Source organism: Pipra filicauda, unplaced genomic scaffold, assembly GCF_003945595.2.
Source record: "Pipra filicauda isolate LSUMZ 115617 unplaced genomic scaffold, ASM394559v2 scaffold548_size709544_pilon, whole genome shotgun sequence".
NCBI lineage: Eukaryota > Metazoa > Chordata > Aves > Passeriformes > Pipridae > Pipra > Pipra filicauda.
This window is the reverse complement of record NW_024104696.1, coordinates 383,095-399,181: the sequence shown is the minus strand read 5'-3', so window position 1 is coordinate 399,181 and position 16,087 is coordinate 383,095. Positions and strand designations below refer to the sequence as shown.

General features: G+C 69.2%; 3 protein-coding genes across 6 annotated transcripts; 1 reads left to right on the top strand and 2 right to left on the bottom strand.

Moving 5' to 3' along the window:
- Nucleotide 1: 1 nt before the first annotated feature.
- On the bottom strand, nucleotides 2-2,456 carry LOC120324470 (inactive serine/threonine-protein kinase PLK5-like). Its single transcript, XM_039387261.1, has 7 exons — nucleotides 1,773-2,456; nucleotides 1,364-1,471; nucleotides 1,095-1,211; nucleotides 596-725; nucleotides 477-505; nucleotides 275-335; nucleotides 2-15 (listed from the first exon to the last, which is right to left on the bottom strand). The coding sequence occupies exons 1-7, from the start codon at nucleotides 1,866-1,868 to the stop codon at nucleotides 2-4; spliced, it is 555 nt and encodes a 184-aa protein (XP_039243195.1). The 5' UTR covers nucleotides 1,869-2,456.
- ADAMTSL5 (ADAMTS like 5) lies at nucleotides 2,054-7,573 on the top strand. Of its 3 annotated transcripts, none has more exons than XM_027730990.2 (13): nucleotides 2,054-2,543; nucleotides 3,472-3,532; nucleotides 3,614-3,774; nucleotides 4,129-4,189; nucleotides 4,274-4,382; nucleotides 4,478-4,605; nucleotides 4,694-4,811; nucleotides 5,388-5,471; nucleotides 6,100-6,263; nucleotides 6,340-6,583; nucleotides 6,838-6,923; nucleotides 7,032-7,143; nucleotides 7,256-7,343. In XM_027730990.2, the coding sequence occupies exons 1-12, from the start codon at nucleotides 2,395-2,397 to the stop codon at nucleotides 7,095-7,097; spliced, it is 1,431 nt and encodes a 476-aa protein (XP_027586791.2). In that variant the 5' UTR covers nucleotides 2,054-2,394; the 3' UTR covers nucleotides 7,098-7,143; nucleotides 7,256-7,343. The 3 variants fall into 3 exon arrangements, with proteins under 3 accessions (XP_027586791.2, XP_027586789.2, XP_027586790.2); XM_027730988.2 differs by having other exon boundaries at nucleotides 2,055-2,543; nucleotides 6,852-6,923; nucleotides 7,256-7,573; XM_027730989.2 differs by having other exon boundaries at nucleotides 2,056-2,543; nucleotides 6,852-6,923; nucleotides 7,032-7,437.
- Nucleotides 7,574-9,252: 1,679 nt separating this feature from the next.
- Nucleotides 9,253-15,988, bottom strand: PCSK4 (proprotein convertase subtilisin/kexin type 4). Of its 2 annotated transcripts, none has more exons than XM_027731047.2 (15): nucleotides 15,745-15,988; nucleotides 15,204-15,308; nucleotides 15,028-15,123; nucleotides 14,736-14,864; nucleotides 13,648-13,724; nucleotides 13,486-13,574; nucleotides 12,433-12,605; nucleotides 12,145-12,357; nucleotides 11,580-11,680; nucleotides 11,140-11,243; nucleotides 10,898-11,015; nucleotides 10,527-10,697; nucleotides 10,170-10,294; nucleotides 9,794-9,913; nucleotides 9,253-9,719 (listed from the first exon to the last, which is right to left on the bottom strand). In XM_027731047.2, exons 1-15 carry the CDS (start codon nucleotides 15,952-15,954, stop codon nucleotides 9,340-9,342), a joined length of 2,211 nt encoding a protein of 736 aa, XP_027586848.2. In that variant the 5' UTR covers nucleotides 15,955-15,988; the 3' UTR covers nucleotides 9,253-9,339. The 2 variants fall into 2 exon arrangements, with proteins under 2 accessions (XP_027586848.2, XP_027586849.2); XM_027731048.2 differs by having other exon boundaries at nucleotides 11,140-11,201.
- Between the last annotated feature and the right edge of the window lie 99 nt (nucleotides 15,989-16,087).

Sequence of the window (16,087 nt, the reverse complement as noted above, 5' to 3'; positions counted from 1 at the left end):
GTCAGGGCCGTGTACCTGGGGGGGGGGGGGTCCAGCTGCTCCAGGTGGGGCCAGGAGCATCCCCTGTCCTCCCTCCAGCCTCCCTTGTCCTCCCTCCAGCTTTCTCCCATCCTACATCCATCTCCCCTTGTCCTCCCTCTTCATCCTTCCTCCAGCTCCCTCCATCCTCCCTCCAGCCCCCTCGTCCTCCCTCTTTGTCCTCCCTGCAGCCCCCTCGTCCCCCCTCCAGCCCCCCTTACAGGGCACATCCCAGGGCCCAGATGTCCGAGGGCACCCCGTGTCCCCTGCGGTCCAGCACCTCCGGGGCCAGGTAACTGGGGGTCCCACAGAGCGCCCTGGGGGGACACAGACGGGATGAACCCCTGTCCAGGAGCACCCCGGGGACACGGGCAGGGTGAGCCCCCCGGCCCCGCTCACCCCCAGCGCCGCCCGGGCGGAGCCGCCCCCCGCGCCAGCCCCAGGTCCCCGATCTTCACCTGCATCTCCTCCGTCACCAAGAAGTTGCCTGTGGAGGGGGATGAGCGGGGTGGGGCAGGTGTGGGGCACCCCAAACCCGCCCCGGGTCACACACGCACCCCCCCCGTGCCCCACGCACTCAGCTTGAGGTCCCGGTGCACGAGGCCGTGTCCGTGCAGGTAGCGCAGCCCCGAGATCACCTGGCGCAGGTAAAACCGCACCTCCGGCTCCCCCAGCCGGCCCCGGGCACGCAGGATGTCGGCCAGGGACTGGGGACAGAGAGGGGAGGCACTGGGACAGAAGGAAAAGGGACGGGGATGGAGCGAGGAGGGGAGGAGAGACTGGGGACAGAGCGAAGGGCCACCCTGGGCCCTGCTGAAGCCCCGGCCTGGGGGGGTGGGTGCATTGCTTGGTTTTGGAGTACAGGGGCTTGGTTTGGGGTGCAGGGGCTTGGTTTGGGGTGCAGGTGCTCTGTTTTGGGTTTCAGGTGCTCGGTTTTGGGTGCAGGTACCCAGTTTTGGCTTCAGGTGCCTGGTTTTGGGGTTCAGGTGCCTGGTTTTGGGGTTCAGGTGCCCAGTTTTGGGGTTCAGGTGCCCAGTTTCAGGGTCAGGTGCCCAGTTTCAGGGTCAGGTGCTCACCCCGCGGCCGCAGAGCTCCAGCAGCAGGCAGAGGTGGCCGCGGTGGGTGAAGTGCCGGTGCAGGCGGACGATGTGCCGGTGGCTCAGCTGACGGTGCAGCTCCTGCTCCCGCTCCACCTGCACCGACACGAGCCCGGCAGCCCCCGGGGAACCCTCGGGATCCGGGCACCCCCAGCACACACCCCACGGGACGGGGCACGGGCAGGGCTGGGGGGCTCTGGGGGGTCCCCAGGGTCCCCGTCCCTGAGGACTGTCCCCCCCGGACTCACCCTGTCCCCGGTGCCCACCGCAGCCAGCCCGGCTCGAGGGACGACCTTCAGTGCATAGACCCGGCCACTGGTCACCTCTGTCACCCGGTAGCAGCGCCCGAAGGTGCCCTGCGAGGATGATCCCGTGGGAAGGGGCAGCCCGGCACACGGAGGGGGGGCCGGAGGGGTCCCGGGTGTTGCGGTGCCCACCCGTGTGCCCCCCCTCCTGCTGTGGCTCAGTCCGTGTCTCCCCCCTGCCTCTTCCCCTTCCCCAGAGGGGGTGTGGTGGGTCCCCCTCGGAGCAGGACACCTCGGGGATCCCCTGCAGCCCTGGGGGGTGCGGGTGTGGGACCCCCCCGGGGTGCCCAGCGGGGAGGGGGTGCTGGCTGGGGTGCGGGGCTGCTCAGGGGTGCAGGGATGGGGGATTTACCTGTCCCAGGAGCCGTCCCCGCTTGTAGATCATCCCACTGCCTGAGTCCTCGATGTACCAGCCGGGGGGCTCATCCCCCGCGTGCCCCGGGACCATCCTGCCCTCTCTGCTCTGCAGTGGGGACACCCCAGGGACACCCCAGGGACACCCCCACCCGACACTGTAACCCCTTCAGCTCCGAGATGCCCGTGGGACCCAAGGGTGCCGGGTGACCCCCTCCCACCCAGCGCCCAGTGCTCTGGCACCCGAAGCCCCCCCAGAAGATCTCGAAGGAGGGACCCCCAGTGGGATCAACCCTCCCCGGGATGCCCAGAACCGGGGGGTCCCGGATCAGGATACGACCTTGTAGGGGGGTCCTGGTGCCTCTTCCCCCCTGCTGCTGGGGCTGGTGGGGTCCCGAGGGGGGTGCAGGTGCTGCGAAGCAGCAGCTCCGCCCCCCCGGAACGCCACCGGCCCCCCCTCCCCGACCGCCGGAGCTCCGGGCCCCCAAGGGTTAACGGGCGGCCGGGGAGGGCTGGGCGCACCTTTGGGGCTGGATATTAATAACGCGGCGGGGAGGGACGGGAGGCGAACCGGGCGGGGGGGGGAAGCCTCGCCCGGCCCCCCCGGAGCTGCGCAGGCGATGCCCGATCGTGCCGGGTCCCCCCCTCTCGCCGCCGCCGGGACGCCGAGCCGGGACGGAGCCGCCGGGACGCCGCGGACGAGGGGCTGCATGGCCGGGGGGGGCTGTGGGGGCCGCCCCGTCCTCCGCGGGGCACCCCCCGGCGCTGGGTAAGGTCCTGATTTCTGCTCAACCCCCTCGCGGGACCCCCCACCCCGCACCCCCACGGACCCCCGGGGCTCCTGCGGGGAAACTGAGGCACGCGGTGCCCCCCGCGCTGCCGGCGGGGTCTGGGCATCACCCGACCCTCGGCGGGGTCCGGACCCACCGGCACCCACCCCGGAGCGACGGCACCGCGACCCCCCACCCCTTCCCCTGCCCCGCCGGGGGCACCCGGAGCCCGGGGCTGGGGGCGGCCACTCGCGACCCTCCCGGTCCCCGTGGGAGCTGCGCGGCGGGAGGGAACCGGCTCGGCCGGGGGATTCTCCGACGCGGGGCCGGGAGCCCGGAACCCCCCTGCACCCCTCCGGAACCCCCCTGCACCCCTTTGCACCCCCGGCACCTCCCGCATCCCCCACCCCCCTGACTGGGCGCTTTGAGGGGCTCCGGGATCAGGCGCTTTGGGCCGTGGGGGGCCCCCGCTGCCCCCCACCTCGCTCGCCCCACGGCGGGGCCGGATCCGGATCGGGGAGCGGCGCGGAGCCCCGAGCGTGCAGGTCTGGTCCTGTCCCGGCAGGCAGCGATCCCGGCCTGGCGCCCGCCGCGGGGCCCTGGGGGTGGCGGGGCCGTCGCCCGTCCCGGTGCCGTGCGGGCACGTGTTTGGGACACGGCGTCGCCCACCCGGCGTCACCAACCCGGTGTCACAGGCCCGTTGTCACCCACCCGCCGGACCCCTCCGGCAGCACCGGACCCCCCGTCCCCGCCCCGGGGACCCTCCCGCCGGGGCTGCTCTTGCTCGTCTCTCCTTCTTCCCCCTCACTGCGGTCCCCGGGGGGGGCTCGGCGGTGGCCCCGCCCCGGCGGCGATGCCCCCATCGGGGACACCCCCCTGCCACCCCCCGGCCCCTGGGACGGGGGCTCAGGGCTCTGTGCTCTGCAGATGCCGGCGGCCGTGGCGGCTCCTGCTCCTGGCCTGGCTCAGCCTGGTTGGCACGGCACAGGTGAGGGGTTTGGGGTGCACGGTGGCACCCCCGGGCCGCCTGACCCCCACCCCGGTGCTGATTGTCACCTCCCTCGTGCAGGACCCAGCCCTGGGCACACCAGCGAGGGTCCCCGAGCCCCCGGCCCCTGCTCGGCCCCGCCGGCAGCCGGCCCGGGGGACCTGGGGGTCCTGGGGCCCCTGGAGCTCCTGCTCCAGCTCCTGCGGGGATGGGGTCGCCCTTCGCACCCGGAGGTGCCAGCGGTGAGTGGGGCACGGGGACCCCATCCCATGGCATGACCCAAACCCCACACGGGGCACCCAAATCCCCTGGCACGGCTCTGCCACCGCCCCCCGTGTGTCCCTGGGGGCCCTTGGCACCACCTGGGGGGACCTGGAGCCTGGTGGCTCCACCCTGCTGGGATGAGGGACATCGTGGGACATCGGGGTACCCGCTCCTGCTCCCCCGTGGGGACGTGTCACTGCCAGCCCTGTGGTGGCTCGGTGGCACTGCAGCCCTGGAGATGGGGGGTTCCCTGTGGGGGCTGTGGGGCACAGGCAGGGCTGCTCAGGGGGGGTCCCTGTCCCGGCCCCACCGTGCTGACGCTGTGCTGGCAGGACCCCCGGGGAGGAGCCGTGCACGGGGGACCCGCGGCAGTACCGGCTCTGCCAGCTCCAGGTGAGCACGGGGAGGGCCGGGCACTGACGTGGCTGGTGCCAGTCCCCATCCCGGCCCGTGGGCTCCATCCTGCCGCTCCCACAGGGCTGTCCCAGCGGCTCCGTGCCCTTCCGGGCCATGCAATGCTCCCTCTACGACAACAAGCCCGTCCTGGGCACCTCCGCCCGGTACCGCTGGGTTCCCTTCCACGGAGGTGAGTCCTGGGGTGGGGACGGTGTCACGGGGCTGACGGGGGGGCCACGGCTGCCCCCGGTGTCACCCCCATCCCTTCTCACCCCAACCCATCAGCCCCCAACCTCTGCGACCTCAACTGCCTGGCCGAGGGGCACAACTTCTACTACAGCTTCGGGCGGGTGCTGGACGGGACCCGCTGCGGCCCCGGCTCCCCGGACCTGTGTGTCGGCGGGCGCTGCCTGGTGGGTGTGAGGGGCTGGGACCCCCCGGGACCCCTCGGGACCCCCAGCCCTGACCCCCCACGCTGAGGCAGCGTCTGGGCTCCCACAGAGCGTGGGCTGTGACGGGATCCTGGGCTCGGGCCCCCACCCCGATGCCTGCGGCCACTGCGGCAGCGGCTCCTGCGTCTTCGTGCACCGGCTGTTCCAGGGCTCGGACCCCTCCTCCGGTGAATGAACCATTGCCCCGGCCCCCTCCATGGGTGAATGCTTTGGCTCTTGGCTCTCCTGTCCTCCCGTCCCCCGTCTGTGTCCCCAAGGCATTGCCTGAATCCCCTGTCACCCCGTCCACCAGGGCATTATCCCTGATCCCTCCCTGTCCCCAGCAATCAGGAACAGGGACAGTGGGCTCAGAGCAGCCCCCTCACCGGGGTGATTTGGCCTCGTTGCAGAGGGTGTTGCTCTTCTGGGGTGGGTGGAGGGTCTCTGGGGCACCCCTGTGGTCTGTGGGGTCCCCAGGGGTGTTCGAGGGTCCCTGGGGGCACCCAGAGTCCCTGTGTCCATGTCCAGAATCCACAGGGTGCTGGGCAGGCTGTGGGGACAGTGATTCCTGTGAGAGCAGACAACCCTGGATGGCACCCCAGGGCCATTGTGGGGTGCCCCCAACGTCCCGTCACATGGGCCCAGCTGGGTTAATGCCCCAGACCCCGGTCATCTGTGCCCCATCCCCTCCTGCCCCATCCCCCCAGGATGTCCCCTCGGGCCCTGCCCCAGCTCTGCCCTGACTCTGCCCCCCACCCCGACAGGATATTTTGGGTACATGAATGTGACCAAGATCCCAGCTGGGGCCACCCACATCAAGGTGACGGACAAGAGCCGCAACTACCTGGGTAGGACACGAACTGCCCTCTTCCCAGTCAGCCCCAGCCCATCCCAGTTGGTCCTGGCCGGTGCCAGCTGCGGGTCTGGGCAGGGCAGGGCAGGGCAGGGCAGGGCAGGGCAGGGCAGGGCAGGGCAGGGGGTGGCTGTGTCATTCCGTGCTGTGCTGTCCCTCGTTGTCCCTCGTTGTCCCATGGCTGCCGTGCCGCTCCCTCGCTCAGATGCTGTTTTGAGCATCCCGGGGTCAGTGAACTCGCAAGCGCTCAGGGCAATTTTCCAGAGGCTGCGGCCGTGGGTTTTGGGAAGGGCTGAGCTGGAGCGGGGCCAGACCGGCCACTGCACACCAGAACCAGCACCCCCATTCCCCCAACCCCCCTCCCCAGCGCAGCTGGAGCCCCGTCCCCCTCTGGGAGCAGGGTCTGGGGGCTTGGTGGAGGCGGGGGGTTGCACACGAGGGTTTGGCTCCGGCTTGGGCCCGAAGCCAAGATCTTACAAGAAAGCAGATTCCCCGGAGCCCCGAGCGCGGCTCTCCCGGCCCACGCTGCCCTCCCTGCGCCGGGAGAGGCCTCCGGTGGGGACCCGGGCGGGGGGTCCCGGGGGCTGTGCGGTGCTGGGCCCCGGACCCGCTCGCTCCCGCAGCGCTGATGACGAGCGACGGGCGCTACGTGCTCAACGGGGACTGGGCCATCGCCTGGCCGGGGCCCTACGAGGCCGCCGGCACCCGCCTCACCTACACCCGCACCCCCGACGGCACCGAGAGCCTGGAGGCGCCCGGGCCCACCGACCAGGACCTGCACGTGATGGTGAGGGCGGGGAGGGGACAAGGGGCAGCCACCCCCAGCCCCCACCGCCCCCCTCAGCCCTGCCCCTGCCCCCCAGGTCCTGCTGCAGGAGCCCAACCCTGGCATCGAGTACGAGTTCTGGCTGCCCCGCGGGCACCCCCAGCCCGGCCGTGGGGACACCAGCCCCCTGCGGCAGCCCCAGCCCCGGGGGGCCGGCAGCCCCCCGCCCCAGGAGCCCCCGCTCACCCCGGCCCCTGCACGGCCCCCTCAGCCCGGGGGCTCTGCCACGGAGCCGTCACCGAGGAGCCCCCCAGGCTGGAGCCAAGATGGGGGTGCTGCAGGTACCTGCTCCCTTCGGGGGTCCCCACAGCCTCCCAAACCCCTGGGCTTACTGCTGTGGACGGGGGGGTCCCGGAGAGCTCAGCGGTAGAAATGAGATGGGGGCCCTAAAATGGGCCCTAAAACCCCCCTCCAGAACTCTCAGGAGCCCAGCGTGTCCATCTCTGGAGTCTGGACCCTCAATGAGCCCTCCCAGAACTTCGAGGAGGGGGTTTTGGGGGGTGAGGAGTCCCCTCCGCCCCCTAAATTGCTGCAGCTTTGTCCCCGCAGGGCGATGCGGGAGGTGCCGCCCGGCCAAGGGACGTTCCCAGCGCATCCGGCACTTCTGCCAGAGCGACTTCGGTGAGCGCCGGGGCGGGAGGGGCTCGGGGGGGTGTCGGGGGCGGGACAGGGCTCAGGGCAACGCCAGGGGCGGGAAGGGGCTCAGGGTGCCCCCTCCTCACCCCGCAGTGTTCCACGGGCGGATCGTGGCGCAGCGCTTGGTGGGGCGGGAGACGCGCTACGAGGTGGAGGTGAAGGCGCCGTTCCGGCAGCGCTCGCCGCTGGTGTCCCGGGAATACCTGTGGGTGCCCAACACCTGCGGGTGCCCCCCGCTGCGGGAGGGCGGCGAGTACGCGCTGATGGCGCGGCGGCACGTGAACCACGAGCACACCCTGAACCGCCTCCTGCTGCAGGACGGCGGCTACGCCCGGCCCTGGACGCCCCGCGAGGCCCGGCTGGTGCGGGAGGCGGCGCGGCACTGCCCCCAGCCCCGGCCGCCCTGAGCCCCCCCGGCCCCAGCGCCCCCCGGGACGGGACCCCGAGGGCGAGCCCGGTGCTCCTGCCGTGCACCGACCCCTCCCCTGGCTGTGGATGGACCCCCAGGGACCCCCCGTCCCACCCTGGGGGATCTCCCCGTCCGTGGGGTCCGTGTGGCAGCGGCGTGGGGGTGGGGGGTGAAGGAGGGTGGTAATTTATTATTTTTGCAGAAAATAAACCTGTTTATCCCCTCGCTCGCCGCGTGCCCCTTCCTGGCTGGAGCCGGCCCAGGGGGTCTCCTCTGTGTCCCCACGGGCAGGGGGTCCCCAGCGTGTCCCCGTGCCGAGCCCCTGGAGCGGCTCCCGCCCCGCAGCGTGTCCCAGTCCCCGATGGCCCCGTGCCAGGCCCTCCCCGCCGGGGTCGGGGACCTGCCGCTTATCTCCCTTCCGGCGGAGGCGGGCGGGTCCCCCCTCGTGCCAGAGCCCCCTCACCCGTAACCCAACCCGTGGAACGGGGGGGGCACCGCGGGGCCCACACGGGGACGGGATGTGACGGGGGGGCACTGGGGCACCCTGAGGGGCATCACCAGCTTGGGGCTCCCTTGGGGGTCTTGTGCCCGTTGGGGGGTGGGTTTGGAGCTGGTGCCAGGGAAGGGCTGAGACTTCCCAGCTCGTGTCCCTGGTGGCTGTTCCCAAACTGGGGTACTTGGGAGGGGTACGGGGGTGGGTACCCTGGAGTGCCCCAAGTGGCAGCTGCCAGGCCAGGAGGGTCCTGGTCACCCCGGGGCAGAGATGAGCCCTGGGACCAGCTGGGGCTCAGTACTGGGCTCCCCAGCTGGTGCCAGTAAACCCTGAGTGATTCCAGGTGCTCCAGGGTGATTGGGGCAGTAAAGGCGCCTCCACCATGTAAGAGTGACCCCTCTCATCCCTGCTCTGTCCATTTGGGGCTGCCAGGGTGGGTTTGTCCCTGGGCAGGGAGGGTGTTCAGTTCCAGCTGCCCACCGAGGACTGGGCTGGGCCGGGGGAGCAGGATGGGGAAAACCCCTCGGAGAGGCCGTGGGGAAGCTGTGCCCTGGTGCCTCCAGCTCTAACTCAACCTGCTGGGCTGGGCAGTGTCCCCAGAACTGTCCCTTGGTGTGTGCACAGACCCCAGCTCAGCCCGGGGCTCGGGGTCCCCCTGAGGAGAGCCCCTCTGTCTCAGCTGCCTTTGGAGACAAAGCTCCATCCCGGCTCCCTCCTCTCTGTGCTCTGCAAGGTCCAGCCAAGGGTTTTCACGGGTCATTATACGCTTGGAGAAAGGTCTGGCTCTCTCCCTTAATCCCCAAAACTCTTCAGCTGAGCAAACACTCTGTGCTCTGGCCAGCACAGCCGGGGAGGGGGGGACACAAACCCCCTCCCCTATGTCCTGGGGCAGCCCAGGGGCCTGGCGTGGGGCCGGTGCCCCCGGGAGGGCCCCCTGGCAGCTCTCCCTGTCCATCCCTGCCCGGTGCCACATGCCAGGGCACAGCTGCCACCCTGCTGCTGCCAGTCCCCGTGGGACAGCGAGGGCCGGGGGTCTTTGCCTCCTCTCACTGCCCTGGGGGGGGGAACGGGGTGTCTGGGGGGTGCAGCCACCCTGGGATCCCTTTTTTGAGGCCTAAAAGTTGCTGGTGAGCAGGAACTGGGGCCCCTGGAGTGGATCTGGGCTGTCTTCTGCTGCCTCTGCTCCGTGGTGGGCTCGTGGCTGAGCTGCTGTGGCACCACGCGGGTGCAGCTGCTTGGACACACGTCACATCCCATCCCTCTGCTCCTGGGAAAGGGCACGGGGCTCCTGGCCCCTCTGGAAATGCTCAGGTCCCTGGGGGTGTGGGGGCCACCACCCCTGTCCCCGTGCAGAGCCGGACACAGGGTGGGAGCAGCTGCTGGGAAGGGAAATCCCCCTGCACAGAGGGTGGTCCAGGAAGGCAACAACCAGTTTATTTTGGAAGCCGGGCGAGATGCCAGCCGTGTCCCAGGCTGTGTCCCTGCAGCCCAGGCTGGTGTCACTCTGTCCTTCCGGCCCGGGGACAGCAGAAGGCGCCTTTCCCTGCACGGAGGGCCACCCGGCACGTGGGGTAGAGGATGCCCGCCAGGACCAGGCTGCTGCAGGCCAGCACGGTGACAACCAGGAGCTCCCTGCGCAGCCCCCCCGGGCTGAGGGGGCCCTGGGAGGGGGAGCAGGTGTGGGTGAGCTGCTGGAAGGTGCGGGTGGAGGGGCAGGACGTGCAGTTGGTGGCCGAGGCGCCCTGGCAGGTGTAGCAGGAGGGGTGGCAGTGGGCACACACGCGGGCCGTGGCGGTGGCACCGCGGGCCCGGCCGTAGTAGCGCGGGGGGCAGTAGGGCAGGCAGGAGCGCTGGTGGGCGTACAGGGAGCTGCCACACTCTGAGGAGAGAGGGTGGGATGAGCCCCCCGGGGCCCCGAGCACTGTCACTGTGCCCCCCTAAAGCCTCACTCACCCTCACAGGCTCCCTCCTTGTCCCACCGGACACAGCCGTCCGTGGCGGAGGCTGCGGAGCGCCTGGAGCTCATGTCCTCGTCCGTGCCGTGCAGGTGCAGGATGAAGCTGGTCAGCTGGCCTGGGGACAGGAGGGACAGGGCTCAGGACCTGCCAGGTGATGGATATGGGGCTGGAAGCTTTGGGGTTGTGCCCCCTTCCTGGCCCTGTGCTGGCCAGGGAGGCCCTCAGAGCAAACAAGGGGCCCCGTAGATAAGGAGGGCTCGTGGCTGGGAGGGAGAAGCCAACAAGCTGCTCATCCAAGTGGGGGAAGGAAGAAGAATGATCAGGCACTGGGTGATCCCAGTAAATGGGTGTCCCCCCCAAAGGGCACCCACCTGTGTTATGGGCATCGCCCTTGTTCTCCAGGTGGAGGGTCCAGGTCCCCTTGGGGTTCTCATCCCAGAAGTGTGTGGACATGAAGGTCCAGTCCTTGTAGCCCTCCTGGCTGGTGTCGTAGGGGCTGGAGGAGGAGAGGAGAGCTGGGAGTGCCAGCCGGGGGGGCTGGAGGAGCAGGATGTGGCCAAGGACAGCCTGGAGTCACCCTGTTCTTGCCCTAAGGGGGCACTGCCACGTGGCAGAGGCCCGGAGGAGTTTTGGGCCCGGTGAGCCCCTTGCTGGGGGTCTCCTGGCCCCGGGAGGGCTGTGGAGGGGCCCCCCTGCCCCTGGTGGGTCCCGGTGCTCCGTGTCCTTACCGCATGGTCACCAGCATGGACGTGGTGCCCGTGGGGCTGCTCAGGGCCACCACCAGGTCCCCCCTGCGGCTGTAGCTCAGGGACAGCTGGACCTGGACGTGCTCCAGCGAGCGGATGCTCTGGGAGCAGGAGAAGACATCTGTGGAGATGGTGAGCTTGGAGCCGATGTCCCTGTCGAGGGCAAGCTGGAGGTGAGGGCATGCCTTCCCCTTCCACGGGCATCCTGCCCTCCTCCACGGCCTCCAGGCACAGCCCTGTGCCCGCAGCAGGCACTGTGCAGCACAGGTCGCTTTTTGGGAGGCAATCCCTGTTCCTGGAGCAGGCACAGCAAGTCCCAGTGCGAGGCTGGGCCCGGGGGTGCTGTCCCTTACCTGGGGGCCTGAAGGACCTTGACTGAACACTTCTCCTGAGGCCGAGTCCCTGCCCAGGCCATGGCCTCCTGCACCAGCAGCCCCGCGTCCAGCAGCCCGTAGCCGTAGTAGTGGCTCACTGGAAAGCAGGTGCCACCAGGAGAGGACCCGTGAGCCCCTCAGCGCTGGGAGAGCACTGGAGCTGCTGGAAGGTGTCCCAGGGCCGGGTGAGGGGAGCAGGAAGGGCTGAGCCCTGCACTCACCCCTGCGTCCCACCCCGTTCTTGGCCCAGTCCTCGGCCTTCAGGTGAGCGGGTTTGGAGGCCCTGATGATGAGGTGCTGCAGGTCACGCCAGCTCAGGGCTGGGCTGGAAGCAAGGAGGATGTGGGGATAGAGGTGTCTGGGTTGGCTTTTAAGGGTGGGATTCAGCCCTTCTAACTCATGAGGTGGGTAAGTCAGCTGTCTGGGTCCAACCAGGTCCCCCCACAACCTCCTTCAGTGCCCAAGTGGGAGCAAAAAGACCTCCAGAGCAAAATTCTCCTCCTGTCCCCTGCCCTCCCATGGTTTTGGGAGAAGATGCTGCCCCACCAGAACCCGGGGACACCTCAACTCTGCACTCCCAACCTCCCTGCCAGCAGCCTCCCCCCTTCCTCAGGGCTTCCCCTCTCCCTGGGGGCTGTCCTGCTCTCTCAGTGTCACCTACTTGGCCTCCAGTGCCAGGGCGACCATCCCTGCGGCCAGCGGGGCCGAGGCCGAGGTGCCCGTGTGCTTGTCGGTGCAGCGGTGGTGCAGGTCGGTGGTCACCTGGGGGAGAGGGGGGTCTCAGCACCACTGCCAGGGAGGGCTTCCCAGAGCTGGGCACCTCCAGCAAACGCTCCTTTTGTGACCCTTTGGGCTTTTGGGGGGAGGTCCACACAGACTCTTTACTAAAGCTGCCCTGGCCCTCCCCGGGTGAGAAGGGCTGGGACGAGCCCACCCTGTAGGATGTGCTGGGATGCGCTGGGATGTGCCATGTGCCCCGTGGGATGTGCTGGGATGTGCCATGTGCCCCATAGGATGTGCTGGGATGCCCCGTGTGCCCCGTGGGATGTGCTGGGATGCGCCGTGTGCCCCGTGGGATGTGCTGGGATGCACTGTGTGCCCCGTGGGATGTGCTGGGATGCCCCGTGTGCCCTGTAGGATGTGCTGGGATGCGCCGTGTGCCCCGTGGGATGTGCTGGGATGCCCCATGTGCCTCGGGGTCACCTCGGGGCTGTCACCACACTCACAATCTGCACGTCGCTGCTGGCCCTGCTGCTGTAGGTGGTGGTGAGGATGGCAGCACAGCCCTCGCTGTAGCGGGGCCGCTGCCCGTCGCCCAGGACGCTGCCCACCGACACCGTGTAGATGCTGTTGCCGTACCCGTCGCAGTTGCAGTCGTCGTAGTGGATCCCCCCGTTGCCCGAGGCCCAGATGAAGATGGAGCCGAGCCCCCCCCGGCCCTGTTGGGGAGGCAGAGGGGGGTGGGCAGGGGGTCCCGGTGCCCCCGAGGCCCCCGAGGCCGGCGCTGGGCTCACCTGGCTGACCCCCCTGTGGAAAGCGGCCGCCGCCAGCTCGCCCGGCCCGTCCACCGTCCTGCCGTCGTCCTCGGGGCCCCAGCTGGCACTGTAGATGTGGATGTGCTGCGAGTGCAGACTGAGGGCCTGGGCCTCCACCACGTCGATGATGGGACCGTCCAGCATCCGCACGCCTGAGGGCCAGCACCGGGAATGGCCGTGGGCACCGGGAGCAGCCATGGGCACTGGGAGTGGCCGTGGGCACTGGGAGCAGCCATGGGCACTGGGAATGGCCTTGGGCACCGGGAATGGCCATGGGCACTGGGAATGGCCTTGGGCACTGGGAGCAGCCGTGGGCACTGGGAATGGCCTTGGGCACCGGGAGCAGCCATGGGCACCGGGAATGGCCATGGGCACTGGGAGTGGCCGTGGGCACCGGGAATGGCCGTGGGCACCGGGAGTGGCCGTGGGCACCGGGAATGGCCGTGGGCACTGGGAAATGGCCGTGGGCACCGGGAATGGCCGTGGGCACTGGGAAATGGCCATGGGCACCGGGAGCGGCCGTGGGCACCGGGAATGGCCGTGGCCGAGAGGCGGCAGCACCGGGGGAAGCCAGGAGGGCTCCAGGGGAAAACGGGAGCCACGCAAGTGCCACGCCAAGGGGAGGGACGAGGGGCACCTCGACAGCCCCCCCTTTGCCCCCACTGCCTCGAGCACCGTCCACATGACCCTGCCCTAAGCAGATCAGGCTCCTGCGGGGCTGTGCCGCTGCCACGAGCCAGTTCCCAAAGCTCCTTGTTAAGCCTTTTGTAATTAAGCCCGGGGAGTTATCCCGGCTTTTAACCCCCTTTGCCACCCTCGCTCCTGCAGGGGCGCCTGAGCCTGCCCAGGGATGGTGCTGCTGTGTTGGGGTGGGCATTAAACCCCCGGGGAGCTCAGAGACTGATGTGTGGTAACACTGCAGCACCCTCTACCCCCCTGCAAGCCCCCATTGTGGCCCCACCTGGGGTCACACATCCTCCCAGGGTGCTGGAGCTGCTTTCCAACCTCCATCCCACCGGAGAGGTGTCTCACCTCCAATTTTGGCGTTGTAGGCGACGCCTGCCCCGCAGATCCCGTTGTTGGCCACAGCTGCCACTTCTCCTGCACAGCGTGTCCCGTGCCTGGGGGGGCAGAGTGAGATGGGTGAGGGGCCTGGGGCAGCCTCGGCCCCCCAAGGGATGGAGCAGAACCCACCAGTTATTGTCCCCATCACCGTATCTGGGCTGGGGATCGGGGTCGTTGCTGTTGAAGTCGTAACTCGCCTGCGGGTCCTGTTACAGAACAAGGCACCAGCGTGAGTGAAGGGCCCTGGCAGGGCTGTGACAGCCCAGCACAGGCGCCTGGCACCCAGCCCAGGGCTGGCACCGCCGGGGGCCCTCACTGCCAGCCTGGGGGGACGGGGGGGCCCCTTCGGGCCCAACTGTGCTGGGTCAGTCTGAGCTAAACTGAGTTCAGAGAAGGGAACGGAGCTGGGGAAGGGTCTGGAGCAGCAGGAGCAGCTGAGGGAGCTGGGGGGGCTCAGCCTGGAGAAAAGGAGGCTCAGGGGGGACCTTCTGGCTCTGGAACTCCCTGACAGGAGGGGGGAGCCGGGGGGGGGCGGGCTCTGCTCCCAGGGAACAATGGACAGGAGGAGAGGGAACGGCCTCAAGCTGTGCCAGGGGAGGGTCAGGTTGGACACCAGGAGGAATTTCTCCATGGAAAGGGTGGTCAGGCACTGGCAGGGGCTGCCCAGGGAGGTTTAGAGTCCCCACCCCTGGAGGTGCCCAAGGAAGGACTGGAGGTGGCCCTCAGTGCTCTGGGCTGGGGGACAAGGTGGGCATTGGGCACAGGGGGGGCTCTGTGATCCTGGAGGTGTTTGCCAACTGCCATGATCCTGTGGAGCGGGGTGAAAGCAGCACAGCGTGGCTGGTTCAGTGACAGAGCCCAGCGTGGTGACTCACCCGAGGGTGACCCTCACAGGAGAGAGGAACTACAACCCACAGGAATTGTGTTGTTGCAAACACCCAGGATTTATCTCTCCTTCCTTGCTGAGCACGTGAGGGTTTACCAGCTTTGCAGCTTGCTGTAATTACACCAATTTTGGGGGCTCCAGTGTGTGTACAAGTTCTAACATTTCCTCGACGTGAGAATTCACTGTGGGAGACTCCAAACCTGTGATCTGGCCCTGGAGAGGCCGAGTTCCCACTGCACAGTCCCAGGGGTGGGATGAAGGCACCGGCTCCCCCCCTCCCTGGGGAGCCCCCACCCTGGAGGAGCCTGTTCCTGCACCCCCTCGTAGTTACATAGTTGGCTGCCAGGTCGGGGTGATCCTTCTCCAGCCCATCATCCAGGATGGTCAGCACGACCCCCCGCCCCGTGTAGCCCCTGCTCCAAGCCGTGAGGATGTTCAGGTCGGGACTGATGTCGTTGTTCTGGAAAACAGATTAAATTTGCTCAGCAGCCTGGGAGTGACCTCCAGGGGCTTGTGCTGCCTCACCACCACCAGCATTAGCCCTGTTTGTGTGCTGGGGCGGGCAGTGGGAAGGGCATTCTGTGCTCTAGGTGAGGTTAGAAGGGGAAGCAGCACCATCTCACCATGTACCACTGCTTGGGGAACCAGGGGTCCGTAGGCACCACGCTGGCACCTCTCTTTGTGCGCCTCTTCAGCGTCTGCTGCTCAAACCACAGCACCTGGGCGGGGGGCAGCGCTGTGGGTGCCGGGCAGAGCCTGCCCAGGGCCGTGCCCGGGCTCCCCGTGCCCCCCTCCCTACCTCGGGGTCCCTCATCAGCCGCACGTGCCACCCCCAGTGCCTGCTCAGGGCTCTCTGCCGGGTGCCACGGTGTCCCAGATGGTAGTAGGGCTCTCCCTCCATCACCTGCGGGCACAGGGAGCTGCTGTCAGCGTTTCCAGCCCGGCTGGGGACACCCGCACCGGCTCCACACGGGTGGGGAGGTCAGGAAGGTGAATTTAATGTGAGCTGAGCACGGCAGGACCAGCAGAAAGTGTCACCGGGAGACAGAGCGGGGGTCTGGGGGGAGGGTGTACCCTGGGCGTCCCTTGCTCACCCCCTGCATGCTCAGAGGGGACACCGGGACAGATTCCCAGGCTGCCCATTCCAGAAAATGTCCAAGGCCAGGCTGGACGGGGATTGGAGCAACCTGATCTGGTGGAAGGTGTCCCTGCCCACGGGACGAGCAGAGGGGACAAGTGAAAGGGACAAACAGTGGGGGCACAGGGTGGGGATGAGCACGGGCAGTCGGGACAGCGGGACATGGGGTGGGCTGGGCCCGCCGCCCCTGTCCAGGCCGCACCTGGCCCAGGTAGAGCAGCCCATGACGGCGGGCCAGGGCCTGGGCGTCCCGCGGCCCCGCCGCCACCCGCACGGCCCAGCTGCTCAGGTAGACGCGGGGCTTGGCGGGGGCGGCGGCGGCGACGGCGACGACCACCGGCACCGCGAACAGCACCGCGAGCAGCCCCGGGAGCGCCGAGGGCGCCGGGACGGGCCTGGGCCTCGCCGCCATGAGGCCGCGGCGGCCGAGCGCCAGTTGCCATGCCAACGGCGTCGGCCCCGCCCCCGCCCGCCCGGCCTCGCCTCATTGGCCGCTTTGGGCCGTCCCCGCCTTCTCATTGGCCCCGCCCCGCCCCGCCTCCCCG

Excerpts from the sequence above, each read along its gene's own strand:
- LOC120324470 (XM_039387261.1), bottom strand. The coding sequence starts at position 1,868 with ATGGTCCCGGGGCACGCGGGGGATGAGCCCCCCGGCTGGTACATCGAG. Across the intron at positions 1,472-1,772 it reads GGGGACGGCTCCTGGGACAG|GGCACCTTCGGGCGCTGCTA; the intron begins GTAAATCCCCCA and ends TCATCCTCGCAG. Across the intron at positions 506-595 it reads GCACCGGGACCTCAAGCTGA|GCAACTTCTTGGTGACGGAG; the intron begins GTGCGTGGGGCA and ends CCCCCTCCACAG.
- ADAMTSL5 (XM_027730988.2), top strand. The coding sequence starts at position 2,395 with ATGCCCGATCGTGCCGGGTCCCCCCCTCTCGCCGCCGCCGGGACGCCG. Across the intron at positions 2,544-3,471 it reads GGGGCACCCCCCGGCGCTGG|ATGCCGGCGGCCGTGGCGGC; the intron begins GTAAGGTCCTGA and ends TGTGCTCTGCAG. Across the intron at positions 7,144-7,255 it reads CTGGTGTCCCGGGAATACCT|GACGGCGGCTACGCCCGGCC; the intron begins GTGGGTGCCCAA and ends CTCCTGCTGCAG.
- PCSK4 (XM_027731047.2), bottom strand. The coding sequence starts at position 15,954 with ATGGCGGCGAGGCCCAGGCCCGTCCCGGCGCCCTCGGCGCTCCCGGGG. Across the intron at positions 10,698-10,897 it reads AAGGTCCTTCAGGCCCCCAG|GGACATCGGCTCCAAGCTCA; the intron begins GTAAGGGACAGC and ends TGCCCTCGACAG. Across the intron at positions 9,720-9,793 it reads CAAGGAGGGAGCCTGTGAGG|AGTGTGGCAGCTCCCTGTAC; the intron begins GTGAGTGAGGCT and ends CTCTCTCCTCAG.